The sequence below is a fragment of the Pogonomyrmex barbatus genome, unplaced genomic scaffold, assembly GCF_055798465.1.
Source record: "Pogonomyrmex barbatus isolate J1 unplaced genomic scaffold, ASM5579846v1 scaffold14, whole genome shotgun sequence".
Classification (NCBI taxonomy): Eukaryota; Metazoa; Arthropoda; class Insecta; order Hymenoptera; family Formicidae; genus Pogonomyrmex; species Pogonomyrmex barbatus.
Window position 1 is genome coordinate 6,665,204 of NW_028297110.1, and position 20,714 is coordinate 6,685,917.

General features: G+C 37.4%; 2 protein-coding genes across 3 annotated transcripts in view; one reads left to right on the forward strand and one right to left on the reverse strand.

Annotated features, from left to right (window-relative positions):
* Positions 1 to 20,714, reverse strand: part of Syt20 (synaptotagmin 20) — a 238,264-nt gene that overhangs the window by 44,338 nt on the left and 173,212 nt on the right. Inside the window, exon 10 of one of the 2 annotated variants that reach the window (XM_089073017.1) lies at positions 17,039 to 17,326. The exons of the other annotated variant lie outside the window; for it this stretch is intronic. Within the exon in view, the coding sequence (XP_088929143.1) occupies positions 17,123 to 17,326 (204 nt within the window). The 3' untranslated portion in view covers positions 17,039 to 17,122. Of the gene's footprint in view, positions 1 to 17,038; positions 17,327 to 20,714 lie in introns of those variants that run through there. 2 annotated transcript variants of the gene reach the window in all.
* LOC148937440 (uncharacterized) lies at positions 11,975 to 13,033 on the forward strand. Its single transcript, XM_089073022.1, has one exon. It carries the CDS (start codon positions 11,975 to 11,977, stop codon positions 12,488 to 12,490), a length of 516 nt encoding a protein of 171 aa, XP_088929148.1. The 3' UTR covers positions 12,491 to 13,033.

Genomic DNA, 20,714 nt, shown 5'->3' on the forward strand with positions numbered 1-20,714 from the left:
TTCCTTTTCTCGTCCTTTCCTCCCTGACATTCTTTCACACTCTCTCACGCGCTCTTTCACGCGCTTTCTCATATTCTTTCATGCGCTTTCTCACATTCTCTCATACGCTTTTTCACATTTTCTCACTCGTTCTCTCGCGCTCTCTCGTGTTCTTTTACGCACTCTCTCACGCGCTCTTTATTTATGTACTTTTTCATAATAAAAAGAATTATAGTTATACTTGAGTTATACTAAGAAAATAACACAATCTAAAATGGAATTTGAAGATATTGAAGGCAAACTTGAAAAGATAAATTTTAATGATTTATTATCTTCTAATGAAATGTTAGTATTCAAATTTATGATTCTATCGTGTAAGTATTTTATTCATTCTTGTGTTATATCTCTTATTCATTAAAAAAATTTATTATTAAAGAAATTTTATTTTAAAGAATATATTAAATTAAATTCTTATTATCTTATTATATTATAAATATTTATAATTTCTTAATTATATATTCTTACTTTATTAAAATTATTTGAATTATAATTTATTAACTACTTAATAATACTTAACTTACTAAACTAAAACAACAAATAATATCAAATATAATAAAATAATAATAAGTAATAGGTCATGTATTATTGATAGTTTTTATAATTTTGTACTATTGTTACGTCCGGGGGACTTCACGAATTCTTCTCTTTCGGAAAAAGATAACGACTGCTAATCAGAAAATGAAGCGCTTCGAACGATCTAAAGAAACCCTAAATAAATACACAAAAATTCCTCTCGAGATACGATCTCACTATCAAAAAAAAAATAATTCTTGAGATAGAGCTTGGGATACAGCTTTGTCAGCACCGACAAGTTTATAACATACCAATAAAAATAAAAAATATTAACAAAAGCAAATTCCTAACGGATAAGAAACGCGTCGGATCGTTCGAGGGTGACACTCCCCAAATTGGTAGGGAAACTAAGGGAAACGCCAATCAAGAAGAAACGATTAGCGGCCATACCAATGAATGATTGAGGGTGTGGAATGGCGGGAAAATTTTCACTAACTAATTTCATCATTCGCTAGGAAATCTGGAAATATAAAACAATCACAATTCACAGAACACCGCTCCCCTCCTTCCTCTATGCTTACAATTTTTCTAAACTATCATTCGACAAGCCAACGCGGAAATCCATCACGCTCTCAGATATTCCCACCCCTTCGGAACCCTTTAAAAACCGCGACTTGGAGCGGATCGCTCTCTTCTCTCTTCTCATCGCTCCACGCCTTCACGGACAGGACCATCCGAGGTTGTCGCAAAATTTTTTTTTCTCAGTTAGACTCTGTGCGCGATACTTTCATTTTTGTGTGATTCGATCCACGATCCAGCCTAGGCACCACACCTCTCGTCTATCACTAGCGCCCGCCACAACAAAAGTAAGTCCATTTTTATCACTCTTTCCCGCGGTAGACTGGCTGTTTGATTCGCGATCTTGACATAATTGTTTCCTTAAAACACTTCAACATTCCAAATTGGCAAGCCGCCGATTGATTTGGTGAAGCTGCCTTATCACGATTCCTCAATTTTTTTTACCACTCTCACCTTACACTCTCTCTCATCTAACTCTTATATTTACATATAAGTAGTGAACCAAACGAAAGTCATCCCGAACAAGCAAACGAAACGGGCATTGCGACACCGTCGGGAGAAGCTAAACAAACGGATTCGTCGCGAAACTGGACACGCCGAGAAACTCGCGAAGCGGTTAATCGAAATAGAACCGAGACTCTTTAACATCTCTTTACAACAATACGCCACCGCCCTCCGTTCCGCGACAGATTTCGAGAAACAATGCACTCCAGAGAACTTCGACGTGGAGAAGTTCTACGATCTCGTCCATCAATTTCCCCGCTTTCCCACCCATCCATCTCCTGGAACCTTTTACATTAAAAGAAAATTTAAACTTGACAGCCAGTTTTGGGATCAAATCTCAAGACACCAAGTTAACGATATTATCCCTATGTACATTTCCCATGACCCTCTTCCCTATCTTGTTCCAGTAAAGGCTTTCCGCAGCGCTCACTCTAATCCCCCGCCACACCTGCAACCCGATCCCATCGATATGCTCGCGATTACTAATTTTTTGCCCCAATTGGAACAATTGGGTATATAGATACCAGATTTTTTTTGTTTTGTTATTTATTATTATTTGAAATTTTAAGTATAAAATTTTTGTAACCAGTACTTCCATATTCAAATATACACAGTAAAATTTGCACCACTTCGAAAATTCTTAGAATTAACATATTGTATTTCCTTTTTTTTTTATTATTAAATCAGTTAACTCGAATTCCGTCTCGATTTATTTACCCAAAAACTTGACCCCGAACCGTTCACGGCTTCCTGAGGATCGCACGAGATCCATCCCTGATGAAAGATATTCGGATCTCTGACCAAAAAACGGACCACCGATAGCGCTGGCGCAGGTAAGGGTTATAACGTCACCGACGCTGACTCGATTCTTGTCCTTAACGCGCGTTCGATTCATGGATCGATCTCACGATGTCGGTCTGTGAGAGCAACAAAGGTTTCGTGCGTCCCGAGTTCTCCTCCTCCTGACAGAAGGTATTGCCTTTCCTCCAGAACCTCGGACGTAACACTATCCTTACAGAGATTATTAGATTTGTTGACAGAATTGATGCTCCTTACATAATCAGTAACGAAAAACAATATGAGTTCTTTTTAAATAACGGAAACAGAAGACGTATTCAAGTAGTTGTTTGGAATGACGATATAGATCTTATTTTACAGAATAAAATATCAACTTATATAAATAATTTATTTTTTCTTGTTTTATTTTGTTCTTCTATATTATAAATTATAAATTTTATAAATATTAATATAAATTTTTAATGATTTAAATTTTAAATATCCTAAAATAAATGTAATATAAGGTTAAATATATCAATGAGAAGAGTCTGCCCCGATGGCTTTGACCTTGATACATGTTATCAAAGTCATCACCCTGAAACAACATTCAAAACTGAACAACATTCAAAAGATTTAAATCGTCACTCGCTCTTTATTATTAACAAAAAGTTATTAACAAAAAAAGTATTAAATATATATGAGTGCATATTATATGAGTGCTGAAAGCATAATTTGCTAATATATGTATAAAAAAAAGTTGTAAATCCATATGGAACCTTGCTTCACGTTCAAAAGTGTATGCGTGAAGACAATATGTTCCGCCTCCCCCTCCTACGGAGGGGACTCCACTATCAAAGGTCTTTTTTTTGTTTAAAGAGGAGAAATCTTCCAAAGACCCCCGGTGGACGAGCCGGGGAATGTGGGATTCGATAGGAGAGCTCGTCGAACGAAAAACTCTCCAGCATCGCTTATTCATAAAACCTTCTCTACTACTCTATCGGTAATTATTGGAGAGGATGGGAGGAGGGCTGGAACGTTGACAGAACATCACGCCCCCCTTCCCCCGACCATATCGATGAACCTAACTAAAGCGTCCAAGACTTTTGTTACCAAATCTCTGTCGTTCTCTTTCCATACCTGGTTATCCGACTGAACGCCTATCCGCACGCGGAAATGAGATCGTTATAAAGAACAATCGGGAAGGGGTCCTCGAAGATCGAATTGTATACGACGTCTGCAGGAGTAGTCCTAGAACCAACCTCTGCGGAACATTGCAAAATGCGTCAAATTCAATCATATTACCGTCTCTATTAATATAAGATCTTGCAATCCTTAAGGTCGTGTATAATGCCGCACAAAAAGTTTGTGAAATGTACTAGGAGCCTTAAAATCCCTAAGGGCCATCAAAATTTTAGACCATGGAACCGAATTAAAGGCGTTAGAGATATCTAATCCAACGACAACGACAACGACCGATCAAAAGTATTTAATAATTTTAATAACCCTGTCAATGGCGTCAAGCGTGTGGATCTGCGTGTGGATCGAAAACCGAAATGTCTAGTAGAGAGTAGTCTATTGTTTTCAATATATAAAGTAAGTCGGTTAGCAATAATTTTCTCGAATTTTCTCTTTCTTCTTACCTATTTACCTTACCTAGTATATTTAAAAAATATAAAGGCTTATGAGAAGAGTGTGAATTTGCCGGTTTATTCGTTTTCAGCAATATAGTGGAAACACAGGAGGTCGATCATGTAACTTTTCCTCTAGGGCGGAAACGTGAAAAATGAAAAGTTTCACGTGAACTTACGGTCATGTACGATTTTGCGGGATCATGTAACTCTCTCAAACGTGAAAATGTGAAATTTTTCACGTGAACTTTTTCGCTATGTACCTTGGTTGCGAAAAGGCGGAAACTAGGGAATTAATAAATATGCTTCGGAATTAGAGAAGATTAGGGCTGCGTTAAAATTAAGAGTACGTAGTACATATACAATTAGTTATTAAAAGATGTATATATTAAGTGTACAAAAAAGTTCTGAGCTTTAGATTTCATACAACCGAAATAACAATTTAAATTTTATATATCTTCCCGCCCTTTTGCGGTTTTAAAGCGTTGACATTTGGCCTTCTAAAATGCCATACGGTTTAGCGTTTGATGCACATAACCTCAAAAATCAGTAGTGTTTACGATGGCAATAACAAAAGAGCAAATTCGATTTTCCACTTCGCGTTTCATCTGAAGAAAAATGCTGCTGAAGCCACTGCAATGATTTGTACTGCATATGGAGAGAATGCTGTAAGTCATACTACATGTAAAAGATGGTATCAAAAATTTCGTCAAGAAGATTTCAGTCTTGAAGATGAACCGCGTGCTGGACGCCCTCAAAAGATTGAAACGGACAAATTGCAAGCACTGCTGGATATAAACTCTGCGCAAACTGAAAAGGAGCTTGCAGAACAGCTTGGCGTTACGCAGCAAACCATTTCCGTACGTTTACATACGATGGGAAAGGTTCAGAAGGAAGGCAGATGGCATGAATTGTCCGAAGACAACAAAAATCGTCAGCGTGACACTCACTTTGCTTTCAAAGTTCCGGAAAAAAGATTTTCTGCACAAAATCATTACAGGCGATGAAAAGTGGATTCTTTATGATAACTCTAAACGTAGAAAATCATGAGTTGACTCTGGTCACCCTTCGACATCGACGCCAAAGCCTAATATCCATGCCAAAAAGATTTTGCTCTGTATCTGGGATTGGAAAGATGTGTTGTATTACGAGTTGTTACAACTGGGTGAAACAATCATGGCAGACCGCTACCAACAACAATTGACCAATTTGAGCGATGCATTAGAAGAAAAGAGGCCATTTATTGGCCAAGGACATCGTAAAGTGATCTTGCTTCATGACAATGCTCAACCACATGTTGCGAAAGCGACTCAGGACCATATCTTTGCGTTAGGCTGGGAACTTCTCGCACGCGGCGTACAGCCCAGACATGGCGCCTTCCGATTACTACCTATTCCGGTCGCTGCAGCATCATTTGACTGATACACATTTCGTGAGATTTGAAGAGATATGAAAATGCATTGATGATTCCTTATCGCTTCGAAGCCGGTGAGCTTCTATCGTCAAAGAATTCGCAAGCTATCCGAAAGATGGCAAAAGGTCGTTGATGCAAACGGGGAATATTTCGCTGATTAATATTTTTTTGTTTGTTTTTGAATAAAGATTGAATTTTACAAAAAAAAGCTCAGAACTTTTTTGTACACCTAATAATACTGTATCAATAAAATAATTTTCATTAGCTAAACCTATGAAACTATGTTTCATGATTTCACTTTCCACGCATCCAAGCTACATACATAATTGCTGTACGTGAAAAGTTTCATGTGAAATGTCAAGGTGTGAAAAATGCAAAGTAAAAAATGAAAAATGAAAAATTTCACGTAAAGTTATGTGATTGACTCCAAGACTTCAGCAGCTCGGTAAAAACCAAATTACCAAAAGATCTAATCCGTATGACAATGATAGATAAATATCATTGTATAATATATCACATCATCATTGTAATATTGAACTATTATTGTGATACGGATTGGGTTAATAAAGCCCCCTCCGTAGGGGGGGGAGGCGGAACAGACTGTCTCCGCACATACATTTTCCAACGCGAAGCAAGGTTCCACATAGGTTTACAATTTTCAATCGCGATGATATTTAACTATTATGTGATACGGGTTGGGTTAGGACAGGTTATTTATTGGTGCTTGGGCCGTTCTTGGGAATCTCGCATATGATCGGGTGCTACGCACGCCACTCCCCCCTGGCTGCCACGTCGTTTGCTATGCGGACAACATGTTGATGGCCGGGAGGAAGACTGGGAGGACGCACTGATCATGGCCAACATGGCCATGGCCCTTCTAGCCCTGAGGGGGGGGGGGGAATGAAAGGGGTAGGCCGATAACCTGCTCTGAGGTCCCCTCCTGGCCTCAATCGTGAGGCATTGCCCTCACCACAAGTGGAACGGGAGAGCTAAACCCTCGCTCCTCCCGGTGAAGGCGGCAGTGGGGCTGGCTTCTCGCCCCACCGCTCAATTGGGAGTGTAGTAGGACCGAAAGCCAGACGGGCCAGCGGGGCGCCCGGAAGAATACTTAAGTCCCACACTCCCCCGGGCAGTTTTAAATCCGGGGGTTCGTGCGTAAATGCATTTCCACACGTATAAAAAAAAAAGGACAGGTTATTTTGAAATGAGGGTGCAGGGGTTCCGCCTCTCCTCCATCCATGCATGTTCTATACTATATCTATACGAAAAATTTTGTTAATGCTATAACTAGCCCAAACTGGTACATTTTACAAACTTTTTTTGTTAATAACTTTTTGATCGATAACGAGCGACGGCTAAAATCTTTCGATTGTTACTCAGAGTGGTGACCTTGATAATATATATCAAGATCAAAGTCATCGGGGCAAACTCCCCTCATCGATATATTTATCCTTTTTTCTCTCTAATTCTTCAAATATTTACTATTATATTAATGTCATTATTACAAGTTATTAATAATATTTTTTATTTAACTATCTTAAATAGATAATACATTTGGATGGTATACAAGCACGTAGATTAAAAATAACAAATTAACAACAATGGAAGCGTAATTAACAATAAAAACATTTTTTACGAATTGTTAATTCGTTATAACACTCGTCTTGTTGAATTTATAATAAGTAAATATGAACCAATTAATATATTTAACAAATCAGTTCCAATCGAGTTAAATAAAATATGAATATATCTGGACACATTAGTAAATTTCTTTATATTACGTCTCTATGTATTTCTATTTTTCAACTTGTGATTTTTAAAAGTTAATAACTCGATAATTATCACAGAAAATGCAAATGATAGGGGACTTTTCTACTCAATTTTACCAGCTCTGCTTGCTCACGAAAGGTGATACGACCAATACCGGACACCCTGTATATCTTTAAATTAATTTTGATATTTAATTATAAATATTCATTTATTCATAAAAATTAATTTTATTAATTTATATATTCATTTAGCTAAATAATCCTCTTTTTTCAATATTTCATATAAAATAATATCCAATATGTTTAACTTTATTTAAACTTTATTTAAACTTTAGTTTAAAAATAGTATTTATTTTAATTTTTATAATACTAATACTATTTATACTATAATTATATTTAAATAGATTTGTAATTCAACATAAATTATATAAACTAAAAAATATTTATTTTTATAAATCTTATTAACTTCATTAAATTATCAGCAATAATATTATTAATATCAATTTATAATATTAATAATATTTATAATATTAAATTATCAGCAATAATATTATTAATATCAATATTATTAATATCAATTTTAATTATTTTGAGATTTTAAGTTATATAAATTTTAAACTTTTAAAGTTTAATAAATTTTATAAAAAATTTTATAAATCTTGAATTTTATTATTTATACTTATTTATCGTCATATATTTAAGTTTTTTATTCTAAGTTTTATATTCTAAGTTTTTTAAACATGCAATTTAATATTTCAATTTAAAACTTTAAATAATAACTGATATATATTTCTAACAATGGATAGCATTAATCGACGGACAGGGTTTTTGTGTCTAATAATTTTTTTTTTCTTAATATTTGAATTTGTATCTATAAATTTATAGCGACTGGGCGGGTCCGCTTAGGCAATATAGGGTCACTGATATGAGGACACAGTCCCCCTCCAAGAATGGTAGCAGTGAGTTCCGCCGAAGTTAGAGATAAGTATTAAGGCGGTGGGAAATATAACTCCCATCGCCCTGAAGACAAGTAGAGGCGCGGAGAATACTGATTGTGTTCGAAAGAATTGTTATGCCGCTCTGAGCGCAACTGAGGGGAGAGTGGTGGAAGGGGGGAGAAGGAATCACACGATTTTTTAATAAACAGTCTTTATTTTAACACTCGATGTTCGTTATTACCGAATCATCCGCGAACTGTCTCACTTCCTTAATAATCCGCGTCGGTACTCGTACGTCCGTGCCTCTGATTCTGAACCGTGCCTGATTACTTCTCGTCGTTCTTTTATCAGTTCGCTGTTACGCGGCGTCGGCGTGCTATCCTCGTGTCGAAACATTGTTTGGTGCGTCAGTGTTTCGACACGTGTTGTCAGAGTTAGCGTCCTTGCCAAATTGCACATCGGTTGCAATCGGCGCGGGCGTGCATTACTTCTTATTATTTTAGTTTCATACTTTAATTACTTAATTCATAATTCGGGGGACTTCTAGCGGATTAGGCGAAGTGTGAAGACGTGAAGCCTTGCCCGTGGAAGAATATAATTAAAGACATAGAGAGCAGAGAGCAAACAGAGGGGAGGAGGTGATCAGTGAGTGAGGAGAGACGAGAGGAAAAACGGAGAGAATAAGGGAGAAGTAAAAAGACAAGAGCAAAGGAAAAGGAGAAACAGAAAGTGGACAAAGGAGGTTAGAGTTGCTCAACGCTGAATAAACAAGCCTCGTGCGGCGAGCGCTGGACTGGAGCGCGCAAGCGCGAAAGCAGCCAACTCAGCAGCGCGAGCGAGAAAGACTTCAACACTAGGGAATTCCAATAAGAAACGAAAGCGGTGAGAGAAGAGGCGGCAGATGGCCGGTAGCAGGAACCAGGAGTAAGAATAAGGAAGAAGGGACAATTGACAAGTTTACTATGCCTACGGGAAATGAAGAGGCGTGAAGAAAAGGTTTCGAAGAGAGAATGATCGCAATGATGGAGGAGGTAAAGATGGAGATGAAGGAGATCAGAGAAGGAATGGAAAGATTTAAAAAGCAGATAAGAGAACAAATTATAGAAGAAAGAAAAATAAGAGAAGAGAAAAGAAAAAAAGAAAAAGAAGAATGGACACAGGAAAGAGAGCTGCTAGAGAAGAGAATAGCAGAGTTAGAGGCGAACAACGAGAGAAGAGAGAGACAGGACAGAAAGAACAATATCGTGATCAAGGGAGTCTGGAAAGAGGAGAAGTTGGAGAAGGAGATAGAGAATTTCCTAAAAGATAGCATAAAGGCAGAGATAAAAATAAGGAAGGCGTACAAGATAAAAGGGAGCGAAAATAGAAACATGGTGATAGCGGAGATAGACAGCTGGGAACAGAAGAAAGAGGTCATGAGGAAAAAGAAAGAACTGGAGAGAGGTGTAATCATAGAGAACGATTTAACAAAGGAAGAAAGAAAGATGCAATGGAAACTCAGGGAGATAGCGAGAGAGGAAAGAGAAAAAGGCGAAAGAGCAAGAGTAGGATACAAGAAAATAACAATGAGAGGTAAGGAATATAGATGGAATGAGAGGGAAGAAAAATTAGAAGAAGAAAGAGGAGGAAGAAGAGATTGAGGACAGAAGAAATAGGAAGGAGAAGAAGAGGAGAACAGGGCTCTGAGACTAAAAATTTGTTTCTGGAACATAGCTGGAATAATGAACAAAGGAGAGGACACATGAGAGTATCTCGAAAAATTCGACGTGATAGGACTAACAGAGACATAGGTAGAAGAACAAGCATGGAAAAAAATCACAAAGAAATTACCTAATGAATTCCAGTAGTATAGCGTTCCAGCAACAAGGAAAAATAAAAAAGGAAGAACTAAGGGGGGGAAGGAATCATGATGGCAACAAGAAAGGATATAAAATTAATCAACACGAGGAAAATAAGCAAAGGAATGGCGGAAATAGAAGTCGTGCATGGCGGCAGCAGATGAAGGATAGTCACAGTATACAGTCATTGCATCGAGGAAACCATGGAAGTCCTACTGGAAGGAATCCAAGAGGAAAAGGAAAGCCACTTAATAATAGGAGGTGATTTCAACGCAAGGACAGGAAACAGGGGAGGACCGATAGAAACGGGAGAAAGGAAGAGGGAAGAGATAAGAAAATCAAAGGATAAGGTGATAAACAGAGAGGGAATTATAATGTTAAACGGACTGAGAGAGAAAGGATGATATTAAAGCAGCAGGAGGTAGGAGGTTGGACCTACATAGGAGAAAGCGGAGCGTCAATAATAAATTACGTCATAATGAACGTAAAAGCATTGGAGGAGATAAAGAACATGAAAGAAGGTGTCAGAATAGAATCAGACCACGTTCTGCTGAAGGTAGAGCTGAAAGGCGCCGACAGAAAGAAGGAGAGAAGAAGCAACACTATTGAAAAGGTAACAAATGTATGGACAGAAGAAGCGATACAGCAATACCATGAGAAGTGTGTAGGATGGAAATGTGAGCAGACGAAAAGTGGGATAATCTAGAAGGAACTAGAAGAAAAAGTAAAGAAATCAATCACAAAAGTCAAGAAGAAGACGCACTATGGAAGATAGAAAGGAGGACGTGGCATAGCAAAGAATGGAATAAGAAAAAAAGGGAACTGAGGAAAGAACTTGGAAGGCTAAAAAGAGGGAAAATAAGCAGAGAAGAATTCGTACAAAAGAGGAAAGAATACAGAGAATGGTACAAGAAAGAAAAGCGCAAACATGAAAGAGAAAAAGAGGAAAGGATAGTAATAAGCAATAAGAACAGAAGAAGAGGCATGGAGATACATAAACAAATACAAAAAGAAGAAAGAAGGGATAAGCGAAAGTATAGAGATAGAAAGGTGGACCATGCACTTCATGGAACTATTGGATCAAAAGATAAAATAATAATGAAAGAAGAAGAGGAAGAGAAGGAGACGGAAAAGGAGGAACAAGAGAGAGAGGAGGAAAAGAACGAATTAACAAGGGAAGAAATAATAAAACAACTAATAGAACTGAAGAAGGGAAAAGCCCCGGGAGAAAATGAAATTGAAAACGAAGCATGGAGGCTGATGCCAAAAGAAATAGGAGAAACCTTTGTGATGCTGCTAAACAAGATATGGAAAGGAGGAGGCATACCGCAAGAATGGAACAACGGTCTAATAAGCCCAATATATAAGAGAGGAGAGAAGAATGAGGTAACTGATTATAGAGGAGTGACGCTGATGGACACGGCATACAAAATATATGCAAAGGTGCTAAATGAAAGACTAAAAAAGGAAGTAGAGAAAAATCTTGAAGAAGGACAATTTGGGTTTAGAGAAGGAAGAGAAACCATTGATGCAGTGTATACACTAAACTATGTGGCGAATAGGGAGTTAGCGAGGAAGAAAGGAAAGCTGTATGCATTCTTTGCGGATCTAAAGGCGGCTTTTGATAAGGTGGATAGAAAGAAGCTAGGAGAAATGATGGAAAAACAAGATGATGGAGAGAGATTAAGAAAAAGAATAATGGAAACGTACAGAGAGACGAAGAATATAGTGAGGGTACAAAAAAGTAGTTATATAGTAAGGAAACAAAAAATCAAAGATATTCTGGACAAAGAGAGGATTAAGACAGGGATGCCCATTGAGCTCTATGCTGTTTAATATATACTTGGCGGACCTGGAGGCGGAATTGAAAAAGAAACAAACAGGAGGAACAGTAATGGGAAAGGAAAAATTCTGGTTAATAACTTATGCAGACGACATCGTGCTACTGGCAACAAGCGACTAGGAATTAAAAGGCATGATGAAGAGACTTAGAAAATACATCCAAAAGAAAGATTTACTATTAAATCCAGGAAAATTTAAAGTACTAGTTTTCGAAAGAGGAAGAAGACAAAGAGGAAAGAGAGAGTGGAGATGGGGAGAGGAGGACATCGAGGAGGTGAAAGAGATGAAATACCTGGGATACATCATACAAAAAAACGGTGGAGCAGAAAGGCACCTAGAGGAAAGAATGAGAAGAGCGATGATCGCGATGAAGCAAACATGGAGCATTGGAGAGAAACTGTTTAAGGACGACTTCGAGAAAAGAATGAAGATGTTCAATGCGCTAGTGGAAAGTATTGCGTTATATGGAGCAGAAGTATGGGGATGGAAAAATGAGGAAAGGCTAGACAGGATCAAAAGGAAATATATAAAATGGATCTTGGGATTAGATAGAAGGACACCGAACTACATATTGCTGGAGGAGACGAAGATGAGGGAAATAAGGATAGAGGCTATAAGAAGAGCAAGCAAGTACGAAGAGACTAACTAAGGAAAACGAACAAGAAGTTAGTAACAGAATGCATAAGGGAGATAGAAAAAGGAAAAAGAGAAAGCGAAGAAAGCAAGTAGGAAAAGAAGAGAAGGATAATGATGGAGAAGTCGGAAGTAAGCAGAGAGGAACTGAGGGAGAGAAGAGAGAGCGAGGAGCCTAAAAGGATAACGCAACTAATAATGGAGCGAATAGAAAGAAGAGAGAGAGAGGAAAGAAGGAGAAAAATCGAAGAGTCAAAATTTAACGAGTACTACAGGCATGTAGTGACAGAGGATATGCCAGTGTATCTGCGAGGAAAAATGAAGAAGAAGGACAGAAATTTAATAGCTGGATACAGATGCGGAAACACAGCGAGAGGAAGCCAATATTGGAGAGCAGAAAAAGAAAGGAAATACAGAGTATGCGAAAAAGAAACAGAGAGTATATGGCACGTCTTGAAAGAATGTGAAGATACCAAGATGGAAACGCCAATAGAAGAAATATTGGAACAAGATGGAAAAGGAAAAGATATATTAAAAAGAATAGACAGAATAAGAAGCAGAGAGGGAGGAGAAAGAAAAGATGAAGGAAGGGAGACAGAGCATAGTAACAGAGAAGGGAGCAGTGAAGAGAGAGAAGGAGACAGGAAGGATGGAGAGGGGGACGCAGGAAGGAGAGAGAAGAGGAACGGGAAACGGGGAGAGAGAGAGATAGGGAGAGAGATGAACAATGAGGATAAACAGTGCAATAGATAAGTAATAAGAAAGGGAGTGGAGATTGTATTAGATTAGGATATTAAACATATGTATAGTAAAATGTAGTTGTAAAGCTGGAAGTCATCCAAAGTCGAAAGGCACGGATTATAAATAAATAATAACTTAATTCATAATTCTCGGGTTAGTCAGAATCTTTGGGATTCTGACTAATTAGCTGTGTTACGAGATCGGGTTGTTTTATTTAGGTTACCTCGCAATAGAATTCACAGTGTGCCTCCCACTGAGCACCAGAGATAGACCACTATGGGATTTTAATGGGTAATAGGGGTAGCTTTAGACCCTTGAATTCCATACTCTCCCTGGAAAGTTAATAGCCAGGAAGTTAGTGCGTAAAGGCATTTTCCTACGTAAAAAAATGGTTGTGCAGTTATGTGGAAAGGTTGCTAGAGAGTGGCACAATGCTTTCAGAGATATGCGGAAATATTACGGAAGAATTACGGAATGATTGGGGAGATATGCGGGGGAGATTGCGGGAATGTTGCTGAATGGCTTTGAAGATACGCGAAAAAAGGAGACTTGCGGAATGTGGAGATATGCAAAGAAGTTGCGGGAAAAGAGAAAATACGCAGATAAGCTGTGAAAGGTTTGCGGAATGATTCTGAAATATGATATGCGTACGTCACTCCGAAGATTTGAGCGCTAGCGCCTCGTAACGGCGAAAATTATATATGAATAGTGATAATAACGATAATAATAAGACAGTCGCGCTCGTAAAGCGCTAGTGCATATACTTGGCGATGAGCCACGATCATGTTTTTTGATAATGATGACTTCTCTTAGAAATAAATTTTCAAATCGAATTTTGCATCGCAATATCTCTGATCATAGGGCACATAGACGAAAAATGAAAGCACTTTTATTATACACTCTCTGTCCAAAAATAAATCGAATTTTTAATAGAAAATAAAACAGACCAATTATAGTTGTTCAAATCATTTATTTATTATTTCAAACAATATACTTTCCCTCAGGCCCCCCTTTAATACAGCGTTTAGTATGGTCAATTAATGCATTAAATAAGTTTTCTATATCGGTTTTTTGAGATACTAGTGAAGGTCGTGATCATTATCACTTGATTATTTTCAATAGTGTCGCTTTCCTTTTATCGGTAAATGAAGTCGGGGGAAAAGAAAAGAGTCACAGGGTGCTAAATCAGGTGAATACAGCGAGTGATCCAAACATACAAACTTGATTTTTGCTCAAAAACTGTCTCACAATGGCCGAATGATAAGATGATGTATTATCGTACAAAAGTGACCAGCTGTCCGCATCACGATATTCATGCCGTACGCAACGAATTCTCACTATCAATCGCTTCGAAACTTCAAAATAAAATTCACTATTGACCGTTTGGCCAAGCGGAATCTTTTGTGGATAATGCCCTTAGAATCGTAGAAACAAATCAACATTGTTACACAACACCTTTACTTTTGATTTTTTGAAGAGATTTTTCTTTCAGATGCCTCTCTTTTGGTGATCTCTATTCAGCACTCTGGCGCTTTGTTTTGAGCTCAAAATACTTAAAATATCATGTTTTGTCAGTAATAATTGTCTCAAAGAAGTTGAGTCCTTACAAACGGTTTTAATGAAATCCTTGCAGTGCTGAATTCGATACATTTTTGATTGTCGGTCAACCTGTAGGAAACAAATCGCGAATTCAATTATGAAGGCCCAAATTCTGGGTCAAAATTGTGCACAATTGATTTTGGAATCCTCAGTTCATCTTTCATCTTTCAATGTGATAATTTCGGATATTCTTTAATGAAATCACGTACTTTTCGGATATTCTTTAATGAAATCATGCACTTTTTGGATGTTAATTTTGGATGTTAATTTTGTTCAATCCAATGGTCTTGGACAATCCGACTTTTCGTCGTCCTCAAACGTCACACGACTTTGGAATTGCTTAAATCACTCGTAAACTTAGGGAGTACGGGACGGGAGTATGGAAGCATTCATCACTGTATGCTTTTTGAAATATTTGATGCATTTTAGTAAAACTTTTACCAAGTTTAAAACAAAAATCAATCACAAATCATTCTTTGTTTAAAACTCATTTTTTGATCGTCCGTCAAAACATACTGTCACTCTTGACATTATAACTCAACTTCTAATGAAACAAATGTCATGAATAGTTGAAACAACACTGAAAGTTGTCGCTTTTATCAACAAAAAGATATAACAGCGTTTTTTCTATTTTCGAAAAGTTCGGTTTCTTTTTGAACAGAAGATATATAATTTAAACACAAGCTAACGATTATGCTGCGCTTATCCAGAACTTAATTGGTTCAGCTTTTATTGAAATTCGATAATTATGAGTACTTGCAACTCATTGATTTGCATAAAGAGGTCGGTCTCGCGTTCCTATATCGCTAGCGCGTCTTATCTCCAATTATTCTTGTCCAATGTTGACATTCAGAATATTGAGATTGGTTATCTCTTATCCAATTGTGGATTTTCGGTGCTCCAATATCAGAAATTCTGACGATTAACATTTCCATGAAGTTCGAAACTAACTTCATCAGAAAAGACAATGTTATTTACAACATCATTTTCGCATGCCTCAATAAGTTCACAAAATTCTATTCTCTGGTCAAAATCTTCACGAACTAACTCTTGTACATAAAATATTTTATAGGGATGAAATCTGTGCTTTTTTTAAAATATGACATATCGGTAATTGATTGACTTCGTTTTCTGTACCAATTTTTCTAATAGACGTATTAGGCGTTTCGATAAAGTTTTGCAAAATATTAGCACTCTTTTCATTATTGGAGGCAGATGTAGATCGTCCACAACGCGAGCGATTTCACGCTATCTGTTTCAATGAAATGCTGAACTGTTCTTACAATTGTCAATTTTAAAATTAGATTTCGCGCATTAAAAGTTATATTGAAAAGATCACATGTCTCTTGATATAATCTTTCTTTATCTCCATACTTTTTTCACACATTATTAAAAGATAAATAGTCAGAAAAAGTTCTTTTTCCGACAACCATCGTAAGAAAATTTTTTTTTAAATTTTAAAGCTTGAAAGAGAAAGTGTCCGAGCGTGGAACTTAGGTACACCGCTAGAGATATCAGATTGCAAACGGAACAGTACAACGGAACAATGTGTTGCCGATGCTTGACATCATGCTAACAGCGTAAGGATTGGTGGGGATACGCAAGTGACAGCTGTTGTGGGAAATATGCTAGCAGGTATCGGTTTCAGTGAAATGTTGAGTCCTATAATTGTTAATTTTGAAATTAGATCTCACGCGCGCACACACACGTGAGAGGAAACTCACGTAAATCAAGCACTCCAAAGAAATGAGAGCTCTGCCATGTCCATGTCATCCTAAGCATGAATAATCTTAAGCATAGAGAAATGCCAGTGGTGCTGTAACTTTCAAGTCTCATAACTTAAAAAATATTTTATGAAAAATAACTTTATTATAATGTTTTGAAAAGCTCTTGATACCAGTTATTAGATTCTGGAATCAAAAATAGGATGTGCCATTTAAAAAAATCAATGTGATCTTGTCTTTAGCGACGCCAACCAAAGTCAGACTGATCAGATTAGTGAATACATCGTTTAAAACTCTACAACTTTTGTAGGAAACATTTCTTTCGGAAATGCTTAGTTTTCGAGATATTTCTCCGATCCGAGACTTTTTACTCATCCTATATAGTGCCCAGTTGTCATCTATTGTAAAAATCGAATATCAAATAATGTAAGATTTTTCTATTTAATATAATCTGTCCTACTTGTCTAGAGATATAGTTGAGGTATAGTTGTTATCGGATATTTGATATAATTGTTTTATTCGGATAATAACATAACAATAGCTGTGTTGGGTCACTCTGCATAATAACATAACTATAGCTTTTATTATTTTAGAATGTGCCAAACGGTTACAAGTTTTCTTGGATTTTGAAGCACTGAAAACCAATGCAGTCTTTCCGTAGAACCTCTCACACCTTTCCCAAGAGCCACTTTACCGATGAAAATATCAGTAGATTTTCTAATGGAACTGATAGAATCTTCGCTGTCACTCGCTTCGGTATTGTTGGCAGATAATCCTTCCGGTAAAACCTAAAAAAAATTATTTAATACATGTAAGATAAATATCAAATAAGAATTATGTATGCAACATGTACTATTAATCATGTATGCAATTTTCAATGACATATCTTTCTCAGCCTAGAAAAATATTATCTTGGCTACAAATTATTTATAGGTGTATGCTTAGATAATGATAGTAATGAAAAGCTTAGATAACATTAGTAATATTAGTAATATTAATTATATATCGGTAATATTAATTGAGATTGATTATCAGTAATTATAATACGATTCCAGTTATAGTCTATTGCTACATTTCAAAATCGACAAATAATCGACATGTAGTTTGATAGGGTGAAAAGAACGTATCACAAAAAAATATTACAAGATAATTATTAATAATGCTGGCTCCTTTTTAACCTTCTCTCAATTATCTTTTTAATTTCTATTTATACAAGATTTGTTACAAGAAGTCAATCAATCTCCGACATCACAGATTTTGCCAAATTTTAAATATGTTAAATATAGTATAGTATAGCCCTCTCAATAATTCACGGCAACAGAAATCCATCTAATGCGCAATAGTTTACGAGATATTAATGTTTAAAGTTTTATACATCACAAGTTTTTTATACATCATGTTCATTGGTCTAAGATTTAAGGGGTTGTCAAAGGATGAAAACAATACTTATTTTGTGTTATATTTTAAACAATACAATACATGAAGTCGTCAAAGATTAAATCCCAGGCCGCGCCGGCCTGAGGAACGCGCGCCGGCTCTGATTGCTACGCATATACGCGCGCTCATTCGTCACTTTTAATTTGGTTCACTGTAAAAACTACTCGTCGCATGCAATTTTGCTAAAGGAAAAAGTTGTTTCTTTTAGCATAAAAAATCACGTGGTGTACTCCAAGTGCGGGAGTTTTGGGACACCCTGTATATACATTGTAACACGTGGTGCTTTGTACCTGCCAATCACAAGAGGTGTAAGCCCCCGCGGGGGAATTTGTTTCGGATCTGCGTCCTCCAGTAGACGGGAAAGACAATTGTTATTCGGCCAGTGGGTCCGTTGCTGCGATTGCGTGCGACGATTTTAGTTATTTTCAGGCGAGTGGAGTTGATGGCTATTCCTTCTTTGAACGCTTGAAACGCGTTTTCCAGCGGACAGGGATCTGCGAGGCGAAGACGAAGGAGAGGAACGATTAGGAAAGGAGCGACGCAGATTCAACGGGATGCAGGTAATATTATCCCTCTCGCACCCGCATTAGCGGGAATGGAAATGTGTGTGTGTGTGTGTGTGTTGTGTGTGTGTGTGTGTGTGTGTGTGTGTGTGTGTGTGTGTGTGTGTGTGTGTGTGTGTGTGTGTGTGTGTGTGTGTGTGTGTGTGTGTGCGCGCGCGCGCGCGCGCGCGCACAGAGGTTTTTCATTTTAAGTGATATGTCGATTATCTCGCAAATCGATAATTTTATTGAACAATTTTTCGAACGAAAGTTGCATGACTTGAAGGGGACACATGATGGAAATGGGGACTTGGCCTTGAGTGACCTTGTCAAAATCAAGTCAAGGTCATCAATGTTTTTTTAAATGAAAACTCCTATTTTTTATTACATATTCTTGTAGTTTATCTCGAGAGCTTTCCAAAACACTATAATAAAGTTATGTTTCATTGTACTTTTCGAGTTATGAAGCTTGAAATTTACAGTACCGTGATTGGTCTTGCCTTAGTTGGCCAGATCAGTGATCGGTCTTGCCTTAGTTGGCCAGATCAGTGATCGGTCTTGCCTTATAGCTTAACAAGTACTTAACGAAAAATAATTTTATTATAGTGTTTTGAGAGAAGCCGGGGCACGTTGCCGCATCTGCCACCGCATTTAAGTTTCTCGCAAGAATCTTCACGTGGCACAGCCGATTAGAGCCGCGCGATTAGCCGATTTTCGGTCAATAACAAAACGATCCAAATCGCGAGAGAAGGGAGGCGATCGCCTGCGTGTATCCGTGAAGGCGCGGATAATCACTTCTCGTGGTGTGCTTAGTGCCTAGTGAAAGAGGACGTGAATCCAAGGACCATCAATCTGCCACGAAAAAGCTGTCTGCGTCGTTGGTGAGCCTAGTACATTTGTCTTGTAAAGCCGTTACCTTCGTCTATTGTGAGCGGCGGATGAGTGCAAGCGTTGCGAGAATGCCGGTATCGCGAATTATGTGAGTGAGAATTAGAGTGCGACGAAACAAATGCCGGTACCTGCAACGGTACCTCGTACATGTGGCGATTACCCGTCTCGGAAGGAAGTCCGAACAGCATCTCGCCCTCCAGCGGCCACGATAAGTCACCTTTGTTAAAGTCCTTTTGCCATTTCTAATATTATTCGTTGCATCTTTTCTTGTCGCTTTCGCGAGCGCTAAATTGCTATGCCGCGAAGCGATGCTTCACCGCGGTTAAGAGATTATTGATGACTGCTCATTCTGTAATCTCGCCTGTAAGGTTGCTTAGTCTTATCATATTATCAGAATATTCTGCTCTTTTAATATTATGATTATTTGCTCTCTTTGTCTTGCCGCATTATCTTGCTTCCGATCGCAAACTTGAATTGCCGTGTATTTGCGATTGCGCGTGCTATTGCTCGGGATGAGGATTGCCATGCGCTTACTACGCCGCTTTATTTACGCTACATATAATTGCTTGCATGTTTAGTATTTTATATCGCCAATCCCGCTGAAGGCGGCCATTCGAGAGCTCGTTATAGCGAATTTCGGGTGAGGAAATCGGTGCCGGATTGTATATCGAATATCGTTGCCAGGAATTTCTTCATACTGCCGATCATCTTTGTATACTTCGCACTTCGGGTCAGCCGCGTGATTGAAAAGATAGAATTTGTGTTGCGAACTCGCCTCAAGATTGTATCGGAAATAAACGCGAATAAAATTGTTATTCGATAATTGCTATTAATTATTTGTTGGTCTCTTTTTCTTCCTAAATAAGCGCCCTGACTGTCGAACCATTCCCTCTACCTAATTATGACAAGGGACTTGTCACAACTGTCCGGAATTGATTTGATTCTCCTTGAAATATGTTATTAAACACATCTAAGATCTAAGAGACACGTATTTTTTTATATGTGCCCAATCAGAGTTTTAAGAGGTGAAACAATCCCTCAAAAGCTAATCTATATTTTTTATTTCCATCAATTATCAACGAAACGGTGAAATATATAAAAAAATATTTTAGATAAAACTTTTATTATTTCTTATGTACTTTATAACTGTGTATTTATATTTTTTAAAAATTTAATATTTTTGAAACTACTCTCACTCCCCATTATTATTTTTACGTAATTTAAATTTTTCTTAAGAATAAAAATTAAAGGAAATTTTATGCCAAATTCAACCGTATATAAAAATAAGAAGGGAGGGTGTGCGTCA

Excerpts from the sequence above, each read along its gene's own strand:
- LOC148937440 (XM_089073022.1), top strand. The coding sequence starts at position 11,975 with ATGATGAAGAGACTTAGAAAATACATCCAAAAGAAAGATTTACTATTA.